At 41.7% G+C, this 21,456-nt stretch overlaps 1 protein-coding gene across 1 annotated transcript; it reads right to left on the bottom strand.

Annotated features, from left to right (window-relative positions):
• Positions 1-1,655: 1,655 nt before the first annotated feature.
• On the bottom strand, positions 1,656-20,482 carry LOC308398888 (uncharacterized protein). The gene is made up of 12 exons (XM_080885755.1): positions 20,364-20,482; positions 14,530-14,677; positions 9,056-9,348; positions 8,514-8,809; positions 8,255-8,395; positions 6,723-6,885; positions 6,527-6,667; positions 6,228-6,335; positions 5,408-5,576; positions 5,195-5,294; positions 3,340-3,384; positions 1,656-3,243 (listed from the first exon to the last, which is right to left on the bottom strand). Exons 1-12 carry the CDS (start codon positions 20,466-20,468, stop codon positions 3,060-3,062), a joined length of 1,893 nt encoding a protein of 630 aa, XP_080741881.1. The 5' UTR covers positions 20,469-20,482; the 3' UTR covers positions 1,656-3,059.
• Positions 20,483-21,456: the final 974 nt, after the last annotated feature.

Genomic DNA, 21,456 nt, shown 5'->3' with positions numbered 1-21,456 from the left:
ATTCAGATTTACCGGCCCTTCTGGAAGAAAAAAAAATAAAAAATTTTACACCAAAAAACAGGACAATGTTGGCCAGTAGAGGGCAACAAAGACCAAACTAAGTTTCTGCATGCGGCTGTTCTTTCAAGTAATTCATACCTCATTAGTAAGAAATGCCTTTAACTTAGATGTCCACTTCCTTTTATCTCTAATCACTACTTTTTTTTTTTATCAATTATTAAAATATCATTAACAAGGACATGTACCATTCCTCACTCTTTTCACTATTAATCCAACTGTGCAGCTGATTCTACTCCCAATATTTCAAACACACAAAATTAGTGGAATTATTCAGTATACATAATGCATATGAGGCGTATTAGTGTGATGACACAGACCCTCTCTATAGTTTTAGTTATATAAACATATTGGTGCTGTACTGACATCTGGTGGACAATTAAGTGGAGACAGGCCAGTCACTCTGCAGTCTGCTAATGATTGACAATGAATGTTAGGATACTTGATTTTGTAATTCATTGGCATAAAGTGATAGTTCTTAGTGTTGTTACTGGCATTCTATCCATGTAATAATTCACAAGGTGCTTGTTTGACTGCTTTCCCTTGAAATAGCCATAACCTTTCATCTATCAATTCCTGGAATCAAAGTTTTGTTATTTTTGGCTTTCCTCAACATTACTTTCACGTCCTGGAAAACAATTCCTTATCAGTTGGCTCTGCATAGATACTGATCTATGTACTGATCAGTGTCTGCGTACACAAAATAAAATACCTCTTTTGAGAGACATTTGGACTTTGGAGGAGGGAATCATTTGGTTTAGACATTAAAATGTTGTTAATGTTATGCATTAAAGCTATTAAAGGACTTGGCTTTTGAGAAAAGATCATTGTTTGTGGTTAAATTACAACTTTCTGCCATTTCTCTATACAGAATACATGCTTCTGACATAAAGCCCACATGCTGTGGAGATATTTTCTTGGCACACTTTGGATCCCTTCATACCCACGAAGCATCATTTAAACACCACCTGGGTACCAGTTACCTAGTTATTATTGCTGAACGTTTTGCAGATCACTTCAAACTGGTTTCTTGAGCATGATGATGAGTTCACTGTACTCAAATGGCCTCCACAGTTACCAAATCTCAATCCAGTAGAGCACATTCAGTATGTTGCTGAAGAGGAGATTTGCATCATGGATGTGCAGCCATCAAATCTGCAACAACTGTCTGATATGATCATGTCAATATGGAGTGGAATGTTTACAGCACCTTATTGAATCTATTCCATGAAGAGTTCTTAATGCCAAAGTGGGCCCAACCCAGTACAAGCATGTTTTACCTAGCATATTTTTCCTATCAAAATACATTTATTAATTTATGCACATGGACCTGAAAGAAAGAAACACTTTTTCATGACCATCTGATGTGTCAAAAGTGGAAATCTTCGCTTCATCGCTCAGGATCGTTGTACACCGTCAAGTAGGCGTAAACACATCCTAGTAGAAGTACTTCTATTAATTAAAGGCGACTATATCTTAGAATCACTGTTTGCTATCCATCCAACTGCAATTATGAAAAAGACCATATCAGAGCATATTTAAGCAGTTAGTTAAAGTAGCAAACAGATGAAAAAGACCAGAACGGTTATTTGCTGTAATCACAAACATTTTATTTTTATGTGTATTTCATGACCAATAAGATTAATAATTTCATAAACCATCATGTAAACACAATAGCCTCATTACAGTATAACTCAGGGGAGAAGCATTGTTAAAAATTAATGCACAAACGTTTACAAATCTTTGATGTTTGGGAACAACAAGAAAAGTTAGACATATGCAAGGTCTTCATGTGCTTCTGTCTGTTACAACACAGTTAAAATGTTTACAATTCCCTTTGCTCAAGTGCTGATTCAAACCGATTCACTGAGAATCCCAATAGAATCCCAACATGAAGTGACCTTTGACCAAATAAAAAACATTTTGCAGTGTGGCTAAATAAAACAGTTGCTTGTATAGTGATTGTTCATCTCAGCATTGAGCAATCACTCTGAGCAATAGATAGATACTCGTATCGATATTGAACCGTTCAATACAGTGCTTTCGGTTCGGTACACATATGTATCGAACAATACAAAATTTTTAATTTATTTTATCAACTTTTCTTCTGACGACGCTGTCTGTGTTGAGTGCTCAGTGGATCTGCGTTCGACTACTCTGCCTAGGCTGCACTGTCGAGCGCAGATCCACTGTGCGCAGAAAAAGCTAGCAAGACAGAAGCTAAGCTCGTTGCAACATGGTTTATTGAACCTCCCCACCCTCATTCAGATCTGGCCTTTGAAACTATTTTGGTCTTCATGTGAAGTATGACCCTGAAGGTAAGCGCGTCATGGACAAAAGTAAAACAGTATGTCGGATGTGCCAGGCAATGCTCAATTACATGGGTGGGAACTACTGCGTTAGCGCAGTTTCCTCGTTAACGTGTTGACGCCGTCCAGCCCCACGCACAGGGCGATCCGCGGTAGCTCGTTAACGGAGATTTGCCGTGTTGTGGCGTTAACGTCAAGGTATGAAAACAAGGGGCTATTATGCTCATTTACAACTGTCATAAATAAATAAAATTTAGGCATACTGCATTACATGTGGATTAATAACTAGGTCTTTTGGGGATGTTCTCATTTATGTCTGTTAAAATTTGATATCAGTAATAAGTTATTACAGACTGAATTTAAATTTAAAAATTAACGTCTCTCAGCTATTTTAACTTTCAATGATTGACAAAAGATATTTGTATTTGCTACTTGTTTTTACAGTAATTCAAGATATGAAGCTTGATTTTGACACTTTAATATCAATATTATTTATCACTATGTCTAATTTTCAATCTCCCACCAAAAAAGTAATACAATCTCTTCCTTTTATTACAGACAGTGTTGTAATAAAGTTCCTTGGTTGTTTGCATCCATCCAACTGTCAAATACTTGAAACATCATACCTAAAAACTAATATTACTAGCTAGATAAAAATGATTATCAGATTTGCAGTCACTAAGTAAACATTTGTTAAAGTATAGGTGAGTGAATCCCAGTAGCAAGATGCTTATTGACCAGTGTTATCCTTACCACAGCAACCGCTGGAGACAAAAGCAGTTCAGTTGTGGTCATAACAGTGAAGTAAGCAACATTGACCAAAATATAGCACACAGTAACCAAAGGAATCCCAATAACAATCGCCAGTGGCAAGTCCCTGAAATTAATCAACAAAAGAAAATTTATTTAAAAAAAATTCAACGCCTTGTAAATTATTGCCTAATACTAGAGTTTCTTTAAGGCATGTTTTTACCTAACTGGGTTTTTTAGCTCTTCTGTGATGAAATTTAGTTGGTTCCTGTAAAAGTAATGAAATGGAAAATATATGACACATACTTCTCAGTAGAGCATTGGACTCAAATGTATATGCACATACTCAGTAACCCAGTTAAGTCCAGTTTTCCTGGCCTAATAAACAGAAAAAGAGTTAGCCTCTTCAGCATCTTCGGTAGCAGTAACTTATTCTTTTGTGTCTTTTATGTTTTATTTGCCCTTTAAATACAACCTCAGATGAATGACACTAAATCATGTTTTCCATGGAAATTAAAAGGTTTAATACCAACTGGTGCTGCTAATAAACTACACTGCAGTGATCACTGGCAGTTTTGGCAGTTTTCTAGTCTGGATCATTCAGGTGTGTGTTAACACAGAGGCAAGGGGGAAAGATAGTAAAGATAGAAGTTAGTAAAGATACTGGAGAAACAACTTTACTATTCGTCAATCTCAGAAGAGTTGTAAGGCATGTATACATTTTAAAGCAAGCAATTTGAACTTCATGAATCTATAGTGCCAAGTGCCAATATTCCCAGGATTACAGAAGTTGCCAAAAACCGAAGAGTTACATTTCAGACTCTACAGGCCTTAGTTACCATGTTCAATGTTAAAGTTGATGACAGTACAAATAAAAAAATACTGAACAAGTATGGTTTTGCTTGGAAGGTTTGCCAGAAAAATGTCTCAGTTCTCTAATAAAATATGGTAGCAAAATTTGCAAATACATCTGAAAAAACACAAGATTCCTGGAAGTATATTCTTTTCAAAGATGAGACCAAAGTGGAGAATATTTGGCAAAAACAAAAGAAATTATATCAGCACAAACACCTCACACCAACTGTCATGCAAGGTGGTAGAGCGGTAATGATTTGTGCTCGTTTTGCAGAGCCTGGGCACCTTGCAGTCATTGAGTTGACCATTAACTCCTCTATATACCAAAGTATTCTAGAATCAAATATGAGACCATTTATCCAACAACTAAAATTGGCTAAATTGAATCATGCAAGAGAGCAGTGATCCCAGCAAAGCTACAAGAGAATGAGTGAAAAACAAATAAAAAATATAGGTATATCTGTCACTCAGTAAAAATTCAGCCCTTTCTAGCTGAAAAGCAGTGGTAGGAGTCGTGCATAAACAAATGCCCAAAACCTCACTGAACTGAACAGTATTGCAAAAGCAGTGGGCCAGAAATCCTCTATAATGATGAAGGAAACTGAGAGTCCTAGAAGAAATGACTAAGTTAATTTATTGCTGCCAAAAGGGGTTTTACAAACTACTGAATCGTGGAGTGTATTCCAGTTTTCATACACTGCTCCTGCATTTGGACATAGCTATTTCATCATGAGGTTGTAATTTAATGGTTCTAGATCTAGTAAGATCTAGATGATTTTTTGCTCATCTCCTGTTATGTAAAACCTTAGAAAGAGGGTACACTTTTTCACATGCTTGTACTAGCAATGTAATACAGAAATGCATAACTAAAAACAACATACTCAACCAGTACATCATCTGTAATTGTATAGAAAGCTAAAATAGTTTCACAGGTTCATCATCAAGGCCCACGTTTCTACCTGGGCCTTGATGGTTATGGTATCTGCTTACTAAAAATATTTTAGTGTAATTTGTTGAATGCTGCCTGATCTGGATACAGGTTATTTGAGATAAAATGCAAGCAGTTTGAAGTATGTCATTTTTAAAAACAAAGATGTAAAACAGTTTTGTTCTTTTCTTTTCTGAATGCTGAGGATGGTGCCCCTTATTTGAATTCAGAAGAGCAGTACTCATCATATTATCACATATAGCCTGAGAAAGTATGAAACCAAGTAAATAATTACCATCCATCATAAGCCCAAAGCCCATTATAAAATGCAAGTCCAATTGCTCCAAAAGATGTTGCAGTGCCATCAAAAGCATTTGAAAAATTCTCTGTTTTTCCTAGACACAAATACATAATATACAATAATGTTAGTGGTTAAACATTGATTAACATTTATTAACACAAACATTTAAAGACAGAGCTGTATGTAAAGATCTATAAGAAGACTGACCTTGTGCCAACAGAACGATTCCTGCTCCAACTATGACAAGAATGATTATAAGTTTGGCTGCAGTAAAGAAGTTTTGCACATAACTTGCCAGTTTGACACTGTTAAGGTTCAAAATATTGGGGATGGAGACAAGAGAAAAAACCACAATAACAACACTGGTCCGGCCGGGTTGAGTCAAACGATGATTTTAATGAACACACGCGTGGGAGATGGACACTGATGCAGACAGCCTCAAAATCTCAAAATGGTGGAGCATTGCTCAAACTTTTATAGCCTCTGGTGCCTCCACCTTATCATACAAAGCCTAAACATTCACATGCTTTCTCTCACACAGCGCCTAAGCTACGACCTTGGCTCCCTGTTTATCTGCTCCTGCTGAAATGGGGCAGAAAACTCCAGCACACTCTGTTCTCTTCTACTCAGACAAATTAGATTTCTTATAACTCAGCAGTATAATGCATCATAAAACAATATCATTCATTCACAACAAGTCAGCAGTTTAATGTAATGCAAATCAGTTTAACTAATGCAATAGTTGTCAGCTTCTTCTAATTCAGGAGAATAATGCAAACTAAAACTACATAATAATTCACAATCTTTAATTAGGGGTATAACGGCATAAAATAATATTATAATCTAACAACACTTAAACAGTTGATGGATGTGATGGTCACTGCAAAATAACAGAAAATGTAATCATATAATTTCCTACCTATACATTTAACATTAAATGGATTTTTCAAAGAAGACTTGGTATTAGGGGTTAGTTTAACTCATAATTCTAAATTGCCCACAGGTGTGAATATGAGTGTGAATGCACGTGGAGCAAGCTGTCTTTTTGTGTTAGCCTTGTGACAGACTGGCGATCTGGCCAGGTCACCAGTCTCGCCCTGTGGTAGCTGGCATAGGCTCCAGCCCCCACATGGCCCTGACAAAGATAAGCAGAAGAGAATGGATGGATGGACACAAACCGCACAGCTGGTTTAACTGCTGGCACAGATGGTGGCAGCTGAAATGGCTGCGATGCATGTGGAGCAAGCAGCAGAGCAAAGAGAGCAGCTGTGGAGACTTCAGGACCGAGCATCAGGCACAGATTTTGGGGAGGTGGGTGAGGGTCACTTTGCCACCGCCCCCTCGTCCACTGGCGGTGATGATATACTGGATGGGGGAGGGTGACGACCCTTGGGTCTTTCTGGAGGCATTCAGAGCCACAGGCGTAACAGTGGCAGAGTGGCTCAGATGGCGGCTCTGAGCCTGCCGCTGGCCTCACGACGAAGCTTCAAGGGCATCTGCCATGGATAACTTGGGCCTCTACCCGGAAGACCATCACCAGCGGTTCCGGGACAATCAAATGATGGCAGAGGACCAGCTGTTCATATGGGCCTGGAAGCTGCATGACACAGCAGTGAGGTGTCTGCAGCCCAGCCATCAGAGGGAGAGGCGTGGCAATGATGGTTCTGGAGCAGTTCATGGACGACCTGGAAATGGCACGTTGGGTCCGCTGCCATCAGTCAGCAAGCTTGGAAGCCACGGTCACCCTTGCAGAGGACCACCTGGCTGCACGGACCGAGGCAGCAGAGATCCACAGCCAGCCAGGAGACCACAGCTCATGCAAGCACTGAGATAGAGGCTCCCTGGCCCCTCCTTAGGGGAGCAGCAACTGGTGCTTTGGGCCACAAACCATTTTTCACCTGGTCCGCTTGCCCAGGCCCTGGAAGGAGCAGACAATGTATCCAAGCCACGGTGGGTGGCACAGGAGTGCTGGAAGTGCAGGCGGCTGGGATCTGAGTGTCTGTTGAGGTGTTTCACATACCTGGGGCTCCAAACACCTGCCCTGGTCCAGGAGGGATGTACAGCATTCCAGTAAGTTGTCAAGGGGGTACACGCCAGGCTTTGGTGGACACGGATAACACACAAACCCTGATCCACCAAACCCTAGTGGCGAATCCACTCTGCCTTTAATAATGCCCAATGGCAAATGGGCTATTAATGAAGGCAGAGTAGATGGAGGTGAACTGTGTTCCTAGGGATCTTCACAAGTATCCCATTATACCTCTGCACATAAAGTTCAAAAGAAAAATGCATACAGTGAAGGCTGCAGATAACTCACGTCTATCCCCTATTTCTGGGAACAATTTGCTAGGGATGTGATACGAATGGCTATCCGGTGGATGGTCTACTCCAGGTATTACCTCCTGGAATGCTCATCTGTTTCAGGTCATCTCCTGAGTTGGGATCATGAAAGTGATACTGACTGATCAGGGCACATGATTCATGTCTCTCACACACTTAAAGAGTTGTAGGAATTGTTGGGAATTAAATCTGTTCAGACCTACAGTACGTCTACCACCCTCAAACTGATGGGTTGGTGGAGTAACTGAATAAGACTTTAAATTCCATGATTTGCAAGTTCATTCACAAGGATGAATGCAATTGGGATCACTGGTTAGACCCTTTGTTATTTGCAGTGAGGAAGGCTCCCCAGGGCTCCACAGGACTTTCAGCCTTTGAGCTACTGCTTGGCAGAAAGCCATGGGGGGTGTTGCACCTGATTAAAGAAAACTGAAAGAAAGGTCCAAGCCAAAAATGAGATTCAATGCATCCTGGACCTGAGAGCAAAGCTGCACACTTTGAGGAGGTTATCTGGGGAAAATTTGCTCCAGATCTGGTAACGTCAACACTGTTGACTCAGGCAGTTTTCACCGAGAGACAAAGTACTTGCATTACTTCCTTCTTTAAGCTGAACGTTACTCACCAAGTGACAAGGACCCTTTGTGGTCACACTACAAGTGGAGGACGTTAACTATGAGGTGGTGCGCTTGGGGAGGAGCCACACAAATATGTCACCTCCACATTGTGAAAGCATGAAGAGAGGTGGAAAGCGCTTCTCTGGTGAGCCTGGTTAAGAAAAGGCTCAGCATGTGCGGAGCATGTGCAATGGGTGGCTGGGATCCTGGAGTCCCTGAGGCAGCTGGGTTCAGATCCAACCTGAAGAAGTGTGCAGTTGAACAGAGGGAGGTCCAGTATTTGGGGTACCACTTTGGGGGCGGACAGGTGCACCCAAAGATGGAGAAACAGCATCCATCACAGCCTGCCCATGTACTACCACAAGTTCATGCCCGGAAGGGTGAACCAGATCTGGTCCAGTGGATGGAGTGGTGTCAGGCGGCATTTGTGTAGGTGAAGAAGCCCTTCTTTGGGGAGGTCCCCACACCTTACTTTTCCCTCCCTTTTTGTCCTGCAAATGGACACCTCGAATGGAGGGCTGGCCATTTTGTCCCTGCAGGTAAGGGGGGTAAAGTGACCGATCTTGTACATCAGCCAGAAGCTGACAGAGCGAGGAAGAGCTGGTGACAGGAGAGTGGAGTCAGCTGGAAACCTGACTCCTTTTACCCCAAAACACTGTGGAAGCGCAACAAACAAAAGAAACACATAGCAAGAATACTGTGTGGTCTGAGTCATGTGTAGGCTTCACAGTTAGCTTTAATCATTTTAATTTCAATAAAAGTATTTTTTTTTACATCTGCAAATTGGGGAATGACATTGTTCTGGACACCTTACAAATAAGGCACACATTAGCTTGAAATGGCTAATATGGCCTGAAAATCGTGGTTTCCATTGTAAAGTATAGTCATGTATGAACTTCTAAAGTGACTCTGTACTTGTGTATAGTTTATTGCTGTCAAGCATGAACTTACATATAGCCGCTGCTGCTAGACACTTGGTGACAATTAGAGGTGGAGAGCAGCCAGGGTAGAAAGGAGTAGAGGCATATTCTGCAAAGCTCAGTGTGATGATAGCAAAGGATGAAGGCTTTAACACCATAATAGTTGTCCAGGAGTAAAGGTAGGCAACAATAGAGCCAAAAGCCTCCATGAAACAGGGGTACTCGCCGCCTGATTTGGTGATCATGGTTCCAAGTTCAGCATAACACAGTGCTCCTATACAGCCACACATAAAATCACAAAAACACAGAAAAGAAAGTTGTAAAACAACACAGAAGAAGGGACTTTCAAAACTTGAGTCCATGCATTCAAAGCAGTGGTAAGAAACCTTGCATGTCTGTGACACTCATATATGCTTGGTCATTATATCTCCCTTGCTTCTTATGCTCTCATGGGGCGATTGTGGCTCAAGAGTTGGGACTTTGCCTTGTAATCGGAAGGTTGCTGGTTCGAGCCCCGGCATGGACAGTCTTGGTCGTTGTGTCCTTGGGCAAGACACTTTACCCGTTGCCTACTGGTGGTGGTCAGAGGGTCCAATGTCCGGCAGCCTTGCCTTTGTCAGTGCGCCCCAGGGTGGCTGTGGCTACAGTGTAGCTTGCCATCACCAGTGTGTGAATGGGTGGATGACTGAATGTGTAAAGCGCTTTGGGGTCCTTAGGGACTAGTAAAGCGCTATATAAATACAGGCCATTTTCAATCCCGTTTACCTCTCCTTTTAGTTTTAATAAGCTTAAAATAAATGGTTTTAAATTTGTTTATTTCTAACTTTTTGTGTTACATTGCAGGTGCTTGTGCTTCCAGAAATAAATTTTATATATATATATATATATATATATATATATATATATATATATATATATATAAGGGGTGCAACAATACACAAAATTCACGGTTCGGTTCGATACTTTGGTGTCACGGTTCGATATTTTTTCGATTAAAAAAAAAACGTTCATGCCTTTTTAATTTGTCATTTATTAAATTTTCACGGCACATTCCGCACCACATCTCTGTGCGTTCATCATTTGTTTGAAGCCAGCTCACCTCCTGCAACTACTTTTACGAGAATACGTGCTTCTTTTGTGGTTCGGACTCCTTCTGACATTTCTTTGGAGGTGGAAGAACATCACAGTAATTGCTTAAAGGAGCTTGCTTCTTTGACATCTTTAAGAGTTCTAAACAAATGTCTGTCCTCCTCCTGAAAATCTTATGTATGCAAACACGCGTTGCAACTTCTTATCTTGTGCCCGTTTTTTATTTTGACAGCGAATGCGCACCTGCGGACCACTTATGTGCAGCCCTGGTTATTTCGCTTGTCATATTGCAGCCACAGAAATTCTTTTGTCCATGAAACCATAAAGCTGCGCTTTCTTTTTGCCTTATAGTCTGATTTGTCATAACTTTTCCGTTTTGTGGTAAGCTTTTCTTTGGCTGTCACTTCTTCACCCTGACCTGTCTTACTTGGCTCAGCAGAACTAAAATATTGTGGTGAGCTCAGACAAGGAGGAGACGGAGGTGTCGTTTGGTCTTGCTTCCCGTGAGCTAGCCAGGGAGCACAGCCGTTTATTGACATCTGCAGAAGAACACTGCCGCTAGCTAACTGCTCAGCGCAGCAACAGCACAGCAACAACAACACACAGGGCGCCCTCTGACCCCGGAAGGACACACCGTCGCAGCGAGAGGGCGTCACCCGTCACTATGGCAACATAAACAAAACATAACTGTACAAACAGAACCCCGAACAGCCCTGACCCGCTACAATATGTATCCTGCTGCTTTTACACACGCACCCACATAACGCTCAGCGATTCTCTGCGCGATCAACCTCTCACATGTTTAAGCTTGCTGCGGGAGATTTCACTTGTCATGTTTGCATAGTAAGCTAACGATTGATAAGACGATGCCAGAGGAATTGGTGCGCAAATTATCATCACTCACCAATCAGTGCTGTCGCTCTCTATACACAGTTCACGCGATTGCAAAGTGAAAGCAAAAAACAAGCGCAAATTCAAACGCGATTTCAATATGTCACATATTGACAGTGGCTCACCAATGCCAATGACATAATTACCCAGCTACATTTCCGAAAGAATGCAAAACCATTGACATATATTTTTCCTTCCTACGATAGCCCGACGGGCAGGGAAGAGATAGATTTTGGTAGCCCGACTGGAAAAATCGGGATGTCGGCGATTTTGCGAGCCCTGTATCTGATTGAGGAATCACTCATCTTTGGAAAAGAGAGTTTATTACAGAGAAATGGCTCTTTCCAAAATAAAAGCTATACTATACGCTTCGTCTGGGCTATATTCTCAGCAGCATATTAAACATATCAGGTCCCCATAAGAAGAATCATGTGCTAACGGCTGTCTAAATGACTCGGGTAAAGTTTGTAGCATGCGTGCTTGTTGTTTTTGTCTGCTTCCACTTGTCTTTGCACTAGGATGATGTCGGTGTAAATGTGCAGTCATATTTGTTGTGTTCCCACTAGTGCTGTCAGCGTAAATCTCGTTGAAATGACGTTAACGCCACAACACGGCAAATCTCCGTTAACGAGCTACCGCGGATCGCCCATGCATGGGGCTGGACGGCCAACACCTTAACGAGCTAACTGCGCTAACACACTAGCTCCCACCCATGTAATTGAGCATTGCGTGGCACATCCAACATACTGTTTTACTTTAGTCCATGACGCGCTTACCTTCAGGGTCATGCGTCACATGAAAACCAAAATAGTTCCAAACGCCAAATCTGAATGAGGGTGGGGGAGATTCAATTTGCCATGTTGCAAGGAGAGCTTAACTTCTGTCTCGCTAGCTTGCCCTGCGCTCAGTGAATCTGCTTTCGACTACTCCGCCTAGGCTGCACTGTGGAGCGCAGATCCACTGAGCGCTCAACACAGACAGCATCGTCAGAAGGAAAGTTGATAAAATAAATAAAAAATTTATTTTGTATTGTTCGATACATATGGGTACCGAACCGAAAGCACTGTATCGAACGGTTCAATATCGATACGAGTATCGTTGCACCCCTAATATATACACTCAACAAAAATATAAACGCAACACCTTTGTTACTGCTCCCATTCCCCATGGGATGGACGTAGAGACCTAAAATTCATTCCAGATACACAATATAACCATCCCTCCCAAACAGTGGTCACAAATCAGTCCAAATGTGTGGTAGTGGGCACATCTGCTATATTGAGATAATCCATCCCACCTCACAGGTGTGCCACATCAGGATGCTGATCTGACAACATGAGTAGTGCACAGGTGTACCTCAGACTGCCCACAACAAAAGGCCACCCTGGAATGTGCAGTTTTGTCTCACAGCAAAATGCCACAGATGCCACAAGCAATGAGGGAGCGTGCAATTGGCATGCTGACAGCAGGAATGTCAACCAGATCTGTCGCCCGTGCATTGAATGTTCATTTCTCAACCATAAGCCGTCTCCACAGGCGTTTCAGAGAATATGGCAGCGCATCCAACCGGCCTCACAACCGCAGACCTCGTGTAACCACACCAGCCCAGGACCTCCACATCCAGCAGGTTCACCTCCAAGATCGTCTGAGACCAGCCACCCAGACAGCTGCTGGAACAATTGGTTTGCACAACCAAACAATTTCTGCACAAACTGTCAGAAACCGTCTCAGGGACGCTCAACTGCATGCCCGTCGTCCTCATCGGGGTCTTGACCTGACTCCAGCTCGTCGCCGTAACAGACTTGTGTGGGCAAATGCTCACATTCGATGGCGTCTGGCACGTTGGAGAGGTGTGCGCTTCACGGATGAATCATGGTTCACATTGTTCAGGGCAGATGGCAGCTGAGAATGTCCCAGTTCTTGCATGGCCAGCATACTCACCGGACATGTCACCCATTGAGCATGTTCGGGATGTGCTTGACCGGCGTATACGACAGCGTGTACCAGTTCCCACGAATATCCAACAACCTCGCACAGCCATTGAAGTGGAGTGGACCAACATTCCACAGGCCACAATTAGCAATTTGATAGACTCCATGCGACGATGTGTTGCACTGCATGAGGCAAATGGTGGTCACACTAGATACTGACTGGTTCTGGGTCCCCAGACCCCCAATAGCGCAAAAAACTGCACATTCCAGGGTGGCCTTTTGTTGTGGGCAGTCTGAGGTACACCTGTGCACTACTCATGATGTCAGATCAGCATCCTGATGTGGCACACCTGTGAGGTGGGATGGATCATCTCAATATAGCAGATGTGCCCACTACCACACATTTGGACTGATTTGTGACCACTGTTTGGGAGGGATGGTTATATTGTGTATCTGGAATGAATTTTAGGTCTCTACGTCCATCCCATGGGGAATGGGAGCAAAAACAAAAGTGTTGCGTTTATATTTTTGTTGAGTGTATATATATATATATATATATATATATATATATATATATATATACATTCCATCCATCCATCTTCATCCGCTTTATCCGAGGCCGGGTCGCGGGGGCAGCTGCCTAAGCAAAGAGGCCCAGACCTCCCTCTCCCCAGCCACCTCCTCCCGCATATCCGGGGGAATACCAAGGCGTTCCCAGGCCAGCCGAGAGATATAATCTCTCCAGCGTGTCCTGGGTCTGCCCCGGGGCCTCCTCCCGGTGGGACATGCCTGGAACACCTCACCCAGGAGGCGCCTAGGGGGCATCCTTTTCAGATGCCCGAACCACCTCAACTGGCTCCTTTCGATGTGGAGCAGCAGCTGCTCTACTCTGAGCCCCTCCCGGATGGCTGAACTTCTCACCCTATCTCTAAGGGAGAGGCCAGCCACCCTTCGGAGGAAGCTCATTTCTGCCGCTTGTATCCGCGATCTCGTTCTTTCGGTCACTACCCACAGCTCGTGGCCATAGGTGAGGGTAGGGACGTAGATCGACCGGTAAATTGAGAGCTTCGCTTTTACACTCAGCTTCCTCTTCACCACGACGGACCAGTGCAGCGTCTGCGTTACTGCAGCTGCAGCCCCAATCCGTCTGTCGATCTCCGGCTCCCTTCTCCCATCACTCGCGAACAAGACCCCGAGATACTTGAACTCCTCCACTTGGGACAGGAACTCATCCCCGACCCGGAGTGGGCACTCCACCCTTTTCCGGCTGAGAACCATGGCCTCAGATTTGGAGGTGCTGATCCTCATTCCCGCTGCTTCACACTCGGCTGCGAACCGTGTATATATACATTATTATATTTATATAGTGCTTTTTGAGTCTTTTCTAGTACGGACTACTCAAAAGTACGGATACTGTGTGAACTTGTTCCTATTTTGACCATCGTTATTTGTCTACATGACTTGAAAAGAATATTAGATTCCTGATATAGCAACAGAACTGGTTGCTGAATACAATGAAATATGAGTTAAAATGTTGGTCTCACCAAGAGTAGATAACACGCCGCAAGCAGTCCAGATTAGGAGGCAAGGTCCCACAGCTCCCGAGTACAGCAAAACAGACTTTGGGGAAATGAAAATGCCTGAGCCAATCATAGTCCCCACAATGAGACAAATGCCACTCAGCAGACCAACCTAAGCAAGCACATGGAAAATAAAAAATATTAATGTGTTTTTTCAGTTATTTAATGTCAGTAACTGTTTTCAGGAAACTATCATTCCCATGTGTTCTATAACATCATAATTATATTATAAAATAATATTTTTTTTAGCAACACCGGTTTAATGCGTGGCTGTGCTTCAGCTCTTGGGATCTGAAATAATAGTGGAAATAGTTGATGCACCATTTCCGTGTCATATTTTGATTTTAAGTTGGTTGACAGCAGCAGTTAAACTCAAGAACTGGTTCAATCAGATATCATTACATTGCCACGCTGAGTGAGGCAGAGTAAGCTGCTAAAGACTAAATTAAAGATGAAGAAGTCCCTTATCATTAAAAGCAAAATTCTCACATCTCACAACATGTGAAAACAAACAGCAATGCCACTTTTATAGGTAATTTCATTTTTTAGTCACTATAGATAGATCAGGCAAGAGATAAGGGCAATACCCAGCAATACCTAGTCATGAAAAAAAAAACAGAGAGGCTTGTCATCTCTATACTTGTTTAGAAATTTCCCAAGTATCCTTGAGAGGAGCAAAGAGCTGGTTTAATGTTCCTCAACCAGAGTGAAACCACATTTTTTATTCTGAATCTGAGGTCCAACAAAGGGGCAGACTCTTCTCTTTTGTACCCTTGCATGCATCTTGTAAGGGAGGATACAGAGTATGGTCCCGTCTTCATAAAAAGGATGACCACCACTTTAGTTTGCACATTCAAAGACACCACCTTGACCACAATGTTTCAGAGGCATGTCAGCACACACCCTGATATCCCTTTGTTGGTGTTGATCTGATATCATCATAATAATTTTGGAGGAGGATCCAAAGATCAACACAACAACCAACAACCTCTGAGTTTTCAGTTAGTATTTTCCAAGAATTTGGCTAATCCTATTACATTTTCACAAGTAAACCAGCATGAGTAATGTAAACTGGCTAAAGGCAAACCTAACTTGATAGTATATTTATTATATTGTATTGATTAATAAAGAAATACAGAAAAGACACATCCTGGGGTTATTGAATCCAGGTCACTGACCAGTGTCCGTGGCACCAAAGCGATAATTAACTAGTTAACTAGTAATTAAAAATTACACACTCTTTCAATTCTAATTGTTTTTTTTTTATCAAAACATAATAGAAAAAATGGTTTCACAAAACATTAAATTATACTTTTTCATTTATTTAACAAAAATTAAGCCAAAATTCAAAAAGCAGTATGTAAAAAAACTGTCATGGTGCTGGGTCGTTGGCCCAGCGTTTTGTGTTTTATGATTATTTCCCTCTGTTCTAGTTATTCTGTGTCCTCCCCCCTTGTGTCCGGTTCGGGTTCTAGATTTCCTGTTTTGTTCTGAAAGTCTGTCTGTTGTCATTGTGTTCAGCTTGTCTCCTCCGGTCCTCATGTGTATTGGGTTCAGCTGTTCTTCCCTCCTGTGTGTGATTACCCGATTACCTTGTGTGTGTATATTTAGTGGGTGTTGGTCTGTGTTCATTGTCGGCTCGGCTGTGTTTCTTGGTATCCTGTTCCTTAGTCTGCGTCTCTCTGCTCCACTCTCCGTTTCGTTAAGATTTCAGGTTTGCTCTTTAGTTTCTCCCAGTTTAGGTTTCCGTTAGTATTTTCTCATGCTTCGTTGCCTGTTTCTGCCACTGCCACCTTGTAAATAAACGGCACTCATATCATCAGTTGGCTGCCTGCATTTTGGGTCCTCCTTTCCTCCACACCACACGGCTCACCCCGCAGCCGTGACAAAAACAATAATAGAAAACTAAGTATACCTCATTCAGTGAGAATTGAGTACCAGCCAATTGCCAATAATCAAATACACTTTTACACAATTAACTGATCATCAGCAAGTATGACCACTTCTAAGAGCAGAAACATTGTCAAGTTGTGGGTCTGAAGCATTCAAGTGTCTGATAACACAATGTTGTAAAGGAAAGACATTAGTAAAAATGTTAAAGAAGCAATTATTACTGCCAATAAATCTGAGGTTTCAAGACACTTCCCAATGTTTTCAACAGTGACTTGAAAAAGTAATCAGTAACTAATTACTGATTACGTCCCCCCCAAAAGTAATCTCATTACTTTACTGATTACTTATTTTCAAAAGTAATTAATTACTTAGTTACTTTTTTTAAAAAAACATGATTTACAACCTGAATAGGTAATAAAGCAATAGATCTTTCAGCCCAATTCTACTTTCTCTGCATAATCCATCATACAAAATGTAATCAAGTAGAAAAGTCTCTTTTTAAACTTGTTTTATTAGTTTTAATCTTTTAACTTTATCCATCAAGCAAAAATTAAATTATAGGCAACATTCTCTGAGTGGAAGAAATTTGTTTGACATTTAAACCTATTTTCTGCGCATTCCAGCACATAAAATAAAATATTTTTTGTGTTTACACTCAGTCTTTCGAATAAATGCAAGTGAAACAGCAGAAAATAAATTAAATCAAAGACTCAGCGGTCCTGTTGCTCTATTTTCACCTGTATAGCAGGCTGATGTTTGCCCTGGTGCAGGTGTGCCGCAGCGGTCAGTGGAAGAATCCGCGAGTTTGTCTGTGAATTTCCCATTCCCTGGTAGTATTTGCCGGTGCTTGCTCGGAAGTTTAGGGGTTTTCTTCCCACGCAGTGAGCAGCGGACCCGCTGCTCTTCATCCTTTGCATGGACACTGCGACGGCGGATCTCCAGTCACCCCATCCCTGGACACTTCTCTACGCCGACGATGTCTTCCTGGCCGATGAATCGCGAATAGAACTGCAATACCAAACGCAGCAGTGGAAGACTCGCCTAGCTGACTTCGGCCTGAGGCTCAACACCAACAAGACCGAATACTTAGAGGCTGGCCCCCAGACCGACGGCACGATCAGCGTCGATGGAGAAGATCTGGCGAAAGTACCTCATTTCAAATACCTCGGATCGATGATCAGCAATGACGGCGATATCCTACTAGATGTACGAGCCAGGATCAACGCAGCGTGGATGAAATGGCGCCAAGTCACCGGCGTCCTGTGTGACCGAAGAATGCCCAATCGCCTCAAGTCAAAGATCTACAAGAGTGTAGTGCGCCCCGTCGCCCTCTATGGATCCGAGTGCTGGTCAGCCACCGCAAAGCACGAACAAGCCCTTCACACGATGGAAATGCGGATGCTGCGATGGTGCCTAGGCCTGACACAATGGGACCACGTCATGAACACCGACGTTAGAAAGAGGATGGGAATCGCGCCAATCACAGATAAGATGCAAGAAGCGAGGCTGCGGTGGTACGGACATGTGGTACGGAGCGATGAGAACTCAGTGGTGAGAACAGCACTGCGGCTCAGCCCCCAAGGACGTCGACCTAGAGGCAGACCAAAGCGGAGATGGATGGACCGAATCAAGGACGACGTGAAGAAGATCGAAGCCGATCTGACCGACGCCCTTGACCGACCCAAGTGGAGACGACTTTGCAGAAAAGTGGACCCTGCAACCGAGCGGGAAAAACGCTAGGAGGAAGAAGAAGCAGTGAGTAGCGGACGCTAATGTTTTTGTCACTTTTTACGGAATGAAACTCAAAGTAAGGTCAGTACTTCCACGCTTTAAACGCTGCACGTTCATACTCTCTGATCTGATCTGCACACAGCTGTTGCCACGAATGTTGCACTCGCTTACGTCATTGTCATCAGACACGGTTTTAGTAACGCAGTAACGCAGCGTGCTTACGGGAAAGTAACAGTAATCTACTTACCTTTTTTACAATAGTAATCCCTTACTTTACTCGTTACTACAAAAAGTAATCAGATTACAGTAAAGTGTTACTTGTAACATGTTACTGCCCATCTCTGGTTGTCAAGAGTGAGTATTCCAGAAAATTCACCCTAAGGTCAGGCTGTTTGGTGCTCGGAAAAAAGACCCCCCAAAAAACAAGAGCTGCGTCTTCCATAGGCCTCCGCTAGCATGTTAAATGTTGCGGATCATGACAGTGCAATTTGAAAAAGACTATACAAACATGGTTTGTGTAGAAAGGTTGGAAGGAAAAAGCATTTTGTATCTAAAAAGAACATGGCAGCATAGCTGAAGTTTGACAAGTTGCATGGGTTGCCAGGTGAAATTGTAGGGTAAAAATGTCCTTTAGGCACACCATATCAACACAAACAACTTTTGACAAATGTTTAGCACACTAGTGGAAGGGTAATGGTTTGGGTGACTCAGCCACAGGACTTGGGCACCTTGTAGTCATTTAGTCAACCGCTAACTCCTGTATACAAAAGTATTCTAGAGTCAGATTTATCTGTCCAACAGCTAGCTTGACCAAAAGTGAGTCATGAGCCAGGAGAATGACCCCAAACACATCAGCAAATCTGTAACAAAGTGGCTGAAAAAAAGAAACTAATCAAGGTGCTGAAGTTCCCTGTCTAAGTCTTGAACCTAATTGAAAAGCTGCATAAACAAATACCTACAAACTTTAGAGCACTGAAGCAATATTGTAAAGAAAATTAGGTAAAAAAAATCCTCCACAATAATGTGAGAGACCAATAAGATAATAATTACTTCAAGTTATGGCAAATAAAAGTGGTTCTACAAGATACTGAATCATTGGATGTACTTAGTTTGTCCACAAACTGCTTCTGCATTTTGGCTCAGTTTTTGGTAAATAAATAATGAAACATTATAATATGCTATGTGTTGTTGTTCATTTAATGTTTATTTAAATCATTTTAGTACCTGGTAAGGACTGGATTTTTTTTTTTACTGTCTTGAATTAGGATTGATGGAGGGTTACTTTTACCATGACTGTAAATGCCGATATAATAAAAGAAGACACGCAGCAGAATTACGTGTTTGTGTGTGTGTGTGGGGGGGGAAGATATGCGTGTATTCACATCGTTTATGTTAATGAGAGTGTGGGGAGTGAGTTGGAGGGTGGGGTGAGCTGCTTTTAACCATGTAAAGCACTTTGTGCTACATTTTTTTTGTATGAAAAGTGCTTTATAAATAAAGATTGATTGATTGATTGATTGATTGATTGATTGATTGAAGAAGCAATAAAAAAGCAATATCACATAAAAACAAGTCTATAAAATGTGTTTAAAGAAGAGACCAAAGTAACTGATTTTCCAAGCCTTATCTCTTCAGGTAGGTCATTCTAAAGCCTAGGGTGTGGTCACTTTTAGATTTATGCTTCAAATGTGAGACGGCCTCCCAGAAGGGCCCTACCTGAGGATATAAGGATGCAAACATTGGGTAAAATCTTAAAAATCTATTAAAATAAACAGCGATCTGGTGGGGCTTGATATAAAGATACAAAGCCAGTGACTTTTCTTTATGCCAGAAAGAGAATTACAGAAGTCTGCAGGAAAATATGTGTGAATGGACTTTTCCAGGATGAGAGCAACGACTATCATAATAATCCTATTTTAACCTGAGAAAACCTTTCAGTTCCCATAAGTTTATTTTAGGTCTTATGGAGCTTATTAGGCGTCTGGATTGCACTGCTGAGTGGATGATTATGGAGTTAATCTGTAGAGACGCTTGCTGTGGTACTGCCTGGTACTCAGTTCCAAGGCTCTATTATTGTAAAAGGTAAGGATGATCCTTTAGTGTGAAAATTTAGTGAGACTTGTTCTCAGGAACCTGCATGTATATAAAAGTCAAGCACACTGGTTCATACTTACATCTTTTTGAAGGGCAACGGCCTTCACCACCTCCTTGTTGTCTTTGGTAAGGTCAGTGGAGCCATTCTGTGACTCCTTTCTCTTCCTTATTCCACTTTCATCCATAGCAACACACTGGTCTATGAGGTAACATAAGTGTTGACACACATTACAGACCACTTGCATTAACTTTTACAGGAAACACATCTTTGTTGTCCCTATAAAAGGTTATCATGACATGATAACGTTTAGAGGGAAAACTATGCTCTTCCATGGGCAGTAAATGTTCCCTTTCATCAAGATACACAGTGACTCTCAGAAACAAGAGCTCACTAAAAATCCACTCAAAGCCAAATCAAAACTAAATTTGTTCACAAATTGATTCCCATAATCTTACAGATTTAATTACATTACCAGGAACAGATATGGCTCAATTGCACAAATTTTGATTTTAAAGAGTTTCACTACAGTATTAACCTCATGCAGTGATATCTTAGACTAATCATCAATAGAGCAGCTCAATAACAGCCTTAAAGAGATCACTGAAATATCTTTAGAAGGGTTTTGGGTTGATTTTAAGTTTATTATAAGGTGATTCAGCATGTAAGCATTGTTTGTGTGGAGCTTTTAAACAAATATAATAGCAATTTTTAACAAATGTCCCTTAGAGCTGTATTAACTGTAATCCTTAACATTCATTAACTATTTGAGAGTCAAAGGGTTAATTTTAGTGATTTTTTTGTGATTTGTAAAATACAATTTAAAAGTAGAACATTTGGATTTGGCGCTCTTTAGTGCAGTAATGATCAGCTCATATGCTTCATATGCTTTTTAACTGGGAAAAACTGTGAACATATTAGTATTCTAAACATAGACCCCAACTTAAAGTCAAACTAGGAGAACTGGTACAGACTGGCAGTAAGTCAAACATTATAAAAAAGAGTGGGAAGAGCTCAAATGTCTCTTACTCTGACACTCTGTGATAATATTTAACTACAAATTATAATATTAATACTTAACATATATCAAATAACAAACGACTTGTTTAAGATAGAATTGCTTGAATGTAATTACATTTAACAGTAGCTCTGCATCACCACTATCACATACTAGA

The sequence above is a fragment of the Rhamphochromis sp. 'chilingali' genome (assembly GCF_963969265.1).
Source record: "Rhamphochromis sp. 'chilingali' genome assembly, chromosome: 6".
Classification (NCBI taxonomy): domain Eukaryota; kingdom Metazoa; phylum Chordata; class Actinopteri; order Cichliformes; family Cichlidae; genus Rhamphochromis; species Rhamphochromis sp. 'chilingali'.
Note: the sequence above shows the minus strand (reverse complement) of the source record. Positions and strands in the feature narration are given on the sequence as shown.

Bases quoted from the DNA above. Each gene is read 5' to 3' on its own strand.
- LOC308398888 (XM_080885755.1), bottom strand. From the start codon at position 20,468: ATGGATGAAAGTGGAATAAGGAAGAGAAAGGAGTCACAGAATGGCTCC. The intron at 6,886-8,254 runs GTGACATATTTG...TGCCATTTCCAG, and splicing joins CATGCTTTCACAATGTGGAG to GTCGTCCATGAACTGCTCCA. The intron at 6,336-6,526 runs GTGACCCTCACC...TATCTTTGTCAG, and splicing joins GACGAGGGGGCGGTGGCAAA to GGCCATGTGGGGGCTGGAGC.